Source organism: Anser brachyrhynchus, assembly GCF_964034855.1.
Source record: "Anser brachyrhynchus genome assembly, chromosome: 6".
Lineage (NCBI taxonomy): Eukaryota > Metazoa > Chordata > Aves > Anseriformes > Anatidae > Anser > Anser brachyrhynchus.
In genome coordinates, this window is record NC_137700.1 from 19972110 (window position 1) to 19976990 (window position 4881).

The window sequence follows — 4881 nt, forward strand, 5'->3', positions numbered from 1 at the left end:
TGGGGAGGCTTTTGGGTGGAGATAACTGCCAGAAACACTGCAGCACTGAAGCAGGAACATGCTTAGCATCGTTTCCAAAACCACCCCCAGGGCAGGTCAGAGCTATGAGGGGCTGGGGAAGTAAAGGGAGAAGGTTATGTTAGTCTGAGATGAAAGGGAAGACAGTAGTGAGACGGGATGGACAGGATTAAAGGGATCAACTGCAAAAATGGTCTTAATAGCAAGCCTGGCCTGCAGCCAGGTTGTTCTTGGCGAGAGCCTCCTCATTACCAGATGAGAACAGTACATGAAGTGCCCTCTACACAAATAAAGAGGCCTTTGGGCTAAGCATTTGTGCCCTCAGCATGTCAGAAAATGAAAGCTCTGTGCTGTACAATGAACTGGAATACCTGGTTTTTAAGGCACACCCTTAAGCATTGCTCATACCTTGTTTCTCATCCCAAATACAGGGTGTTCAGGGCCTCCCGGGACCGAAGGTAAGGCTGTAAAACTTCAAATCCTGAAATTTGACTAGGGTTGTCTGAGGTGCAAGAATTCCCTTCAACAACCCCCTAGCTTTCAAAGTTATTTTTCTTCCAACTTTGTAAGAGAGTAAAACCTTCTGTATACTTTCTTGAAGAAAATGGGTTAGCAGCATTCATTTTAGGATTCAGAAAACCAGTTGTTCTCTCCTGTTCTAGAGAAGAAGGAAGCCACTGGCCGTTGGAAATCTTCCCGTGAGAGCATAGCTGAAATCTGTCTGAAGGGTAAAAGGTCTATACAACAGGACGGGCGGCCTGTCATACAGTCCTAAGTAACTGAACTCTATCTTAAAATTAGCCAGGTTTTATACGCTGTAAGTTCTGCTGTAAACCCATTCAAGAACTTCTCTGTTCTTGGTGATTTAAAGCTTTCTAATCTCCATCTAAATGTGTTTCTGTTCAGTCTGCACCACTTGTTTACCCACAGTGAACTAATGCACCTAGGTGAAAAAATATTTGAGTGGAAATATTCAATGAGATCTGCATTTTTCCTTACTCTCAGCAAAGGTTTGAAAATGTGCAAAACATCTTAATTCTGGCTAGACTTAGTGTTTGGCTAACTGTGCTATTTGGGCATTAAAGAGGGCACATTTATCCTGATTCATTTCTTCTCTGAATGTTGATTACAAATACAATTAATCTGCCTTCCAGGTCCATAACTCACTAGCTACTGTTATCAAGTGTCTGGGGAAACTTCCCTAAGACTTGGCACATGCCCCTTCTTGGGGGCTGGCTGCCAAATAATTGCAGGTGGCAGTCTTGCACAGCCCAGGCTGGATTACAAACAGTACTGCACTGATTTCCTCCTCAAACAGAGGATCTATGTAGGCTAAACTAACAAGTGCAATGAGATGTCCTGAGTGGGGAAGTTTTTGTTCCATCCCTGTAATTAGTAATAAATTGCTCTGTAATGAGGGGAGGGAAGAGAATTTTATACCCTCTGCAGACACGTTAGAAATTTGTAACTCTTCCAGGTGTGTGTCCAAGCCAAACGGTGTTGTGGGGCAGTAATGCAGGGTATGGAAACTGGAGTGTGCTGGTAGAGTGAGCCGACAGTGTTGTCTTTTATAAGTTGTAGAAGGGTGCACCAGTCAGACACACTGTTTCTGTGCAAACTTTGTACTTCTGACACTTGTGTTTCAAAATGCAACCAGAATAATGACTTTTAAATACTTTACAAACTGCAGTAGTGGAAAAAAAGCTTTGGGGATTGCATTTTGAATTTATAAAAATGTAGTATTTGATACTGCTTTGTGGTTTATACTACTGAATTTCAAAAGTACAGTTGGAAAAAGAATGAAAATTTTCCCCCCAAATCTTGAAACTGATGCCTTTGCATGTATAAAGTCTGTGTCTTCAAAAGATTGTTATGACTTTCTTCAAAGCTTATAGACACCTGTCATTCGCTTCCAGTGAATCCACAGTTTAAGATGTAAAGCCATTTAAATGTAAAGCCATTTAAAACTATTACTTGACAAACCGTGCAAGAGCAGGGAGAATAACACAGAGGCAAGTTCAGTCCCCCTTTGACCATCTTCAGTTATCATCTGGGCCTGATTTCCCCTCTTACTGGCACTGATGTAGGACAGGTACTCGTGCAAGTCACTCGACTGATACTGGTTTTCTTGAGGTTGGGCCAAGAATCAGGCTAAAGTGTTGTTCTTTGCCTCTTGCATTTTCTGCTGCTTCATCGCTCTCGGAACAGAGCAGAACAGAGGAATGTTTGTTATATAAGTGGTGTCATGGTGGGTTTATTTTCTGCTCCATCCTTCTTCCTTTAGGGGGAAGCAGGGATTGATGGAATGAAAGGAGAGAAGGGTGTCCAGGGTGAAAAAGGAGACAGAGGGCCACTGGGATTACCCGTAAGTATCCAGGAAGCAAGCAGCACTTGCAAGCAGCAAGCCAAACTTGTTTCAGCCGTAAGAAGATCCCTCAATGGGAGATGTACACGGGGATTTGATATGTAAAGTCAGAGAAAGATGATCTATAAATAACTGTGCCTTTGCTTCTTAAACTTACAAAGCTTCAATTTCTATATGCAGTCTTAATCTCCTAGGCCTGTTAAATACATCACTGATCCTTTTAGCTCTTTCTGCTTGTGGCAGGTTTGGAGAAAACAGTAATTTCCAATGGGTTGTTTGAAATGTCTGTGGCTGGTCTTGCCCTGTCTCCCTGAAGCACAAAGATGTGCAGAAGTAACAAAGGAAACATCTTGCCAGCAGCCTGTCACCTGGGCCAGGCTTTGTGCAAAAGTGTGGTGGTTCTGAGTGCATCCAGTCTGCCACCCAGTACTTTCCTATCGCCTCTGCAGTGGAATTGATGCTTTCCCCAACGCAGTAGAAGCCTGCTGTTTCCTGCTTTGTGAACTCAGTAACACCAGGCTAGCACTAGTGCACTGCTTAGCTTACAGGGAGGAATTCAGGCAGAATTATGAAGTTATAAGAGCTTTAGATACAAACTTGAGGACTTTGCAAAGAAAAGCTCGCATCACATCTGCTAAAAAGCCTCCTCACCCAGTACCTGAGACTCACCTGAGTGCTGAGAATGAGTTACCACTAGCTCAGTCCTACTCAGCTGCTCTGCCAGCCCCCAGATCCTCTCATGGAAAGCACTGATGGCCGAGCCCACCATCTCCCCTTGCTGAAAGTCCTGCCTGGAAACGAGCACTACCGAGAGTGCATCCTGTGCACTGTGAGACTTTGTCTGCCTTTGTTTGATCACCCAGAGCTCTTGTCCCTGACTTTGGCTGAGATGTGCATGTCTGTCTTCGTAAAATGTTTTGCTTTTTCAGTTGTGTTTATAGCGGTTACCTTCCAGCACTTCATCTAACTCTAGGCACTCACATGAGCTCGTTATGAGTGTATTTGCCACAGGCTCCTCGCATAGCCAATGGAGAGAAGGGGATGCTTTCAGAAGGCTCTAATCCAAAGGACAGTGAAGCCACGAGAAATAAAAACCCAGTCCCCATTCTGCCCTGAGAAATGCAAATGGAAGCTTTCTATGTAAAAACAGGTGTTCCCTCAACTCTGAGGGAACCAGGACAGGGAAAGGAGGTCCTTGTGACAGTCTGTACAGAAGATGCCCTGGGAATTACCCTGCAGAGCCCCACCAGAAACCAGGGTCCTGTGGCTTATTCCTGCATTTGGTCTTTTGACCTCTGCTCCAGCAATGGCCAAGTCCCTTGGCTTTCCACAACACTGCTCCCAAGCTGTGGAGTCAGGAAGGCTCACTTGGAAATGTTCTGTTTGTTGGGTTAACAATATCAGCTGGCCAACTAAGAGGCACAGTTACTGGGATTCTAGTAAGATCACAGATATTGCGGACCTCTTCAGAACTACGTAACCCTCTCTTGAGCTTTTCCCACATGTGATCCAGAGTGTTTTCGGTCTGTCAAACTAAATGCAGTGGAAATATTTCAGGACCTATTTGATAGTGCTTACTACAAAGGTGCCAAAAAAATTCCCCCAGTTGGCTCTGCTGGCTTTTCATGTGAGACTTTGTGCTTGACATTGTGCCAGAATTTCAGTTGGTTTGTCTGCATTAGTGACTGACAAGCTGACTTTGTCACGTGCAAGTAGAGGAAACTCACTGCTTGTACTAGTTTTACCTAAGCTTGCTCACCTGGTCTTTGTCAGAGATACCACACTGTGCCAGACAGACCTTGGGCAGAACCACTGCAAGCTTTTATGGATGACGAAATTCAGGGCAAGCACCAAGCAGACAGGAAAGTGCCCCTTTAGCTCAGCCTGGTGTACGCACGTGCTGGTGACACAAGGGGATGGACCACCTGTCTTAGAAGCCCGCAGACAACCAGTTCCTCACCTCTCCTGTTGGACAAGAGATGGAGAGGGGAGGAAGCCTGCAGCTACCTACCTGTGTACCTACAGGACCTGGGTTTCTTGGTAGGAACTTGAAGACCTGCCGATGGCTCTGCAGGCCTCTGAGCTTTGTGTCTCCTCTGTGTTGTGCAAAGCCAATGCAGGCTTCAACTCCACTGTCACATTGTCCTCCTCACCTGTCATAGAGCAGCTTCTTCCTCAGGGGTTTTCTTGGTGGCACGGCAAGAGGGAAATAAATTTGTGTTCTTAAGGGGATCTGAAAGCTGCAGGTCAATATTACATGTATTCAGTGTTTGTTTTTGTTGGTTTGCTTGTAAGTACCATCACTTGTCCTTGAGATCTTTAGTTGTTGTTGTTGATTGCAAGCATATGTTTGTCTCAAGTCACTGCTTCACTCACCTCTCCCCTCTCCTTTCCCCCCCTCACCCTCCTCCCCTCTCCTCCTGCCTTGTTTTTGTTAACCCTCCCCATCTGTTCAGGGTGCTTCAGGTTTAGACGGCAGGCCTGGACCACCGGTGAGT

General features: G+C 45.3%; 1 protein-coding gene across 3 annotated transcripts in view; it reads left to right on the forward strand.

Annotated features, from left to right (window-relative positions):
• COL13A1 (collagen type XIII alpha 1 chain) overlaps window positions 1-4881 on the forward strand; it is a 99198-nt gene that overhangs the window by 72735 nt on the left and 21582 nt on the right. For 2 of the 3 annotated variants that reach the window (XM_080597311.1, XM_080597312.1), the window contains 3 exons: window positions 450-476; window positions 2303-2383; window positions 4840-4875. In XM_080597311.1, the coding sequence (XP_080453437.1) occupies window positions 450-476; window positions 2303-2383; window positions 4840-4875 (144 nt within the window). The remainder of the gene's footprint in view (window positions 1-449; window positions 477-2302; window positions 2384-4839; window positions 4876-4881) is intronic. The other variant, XM_080597313.1, reaches the window with a different exon arrangement.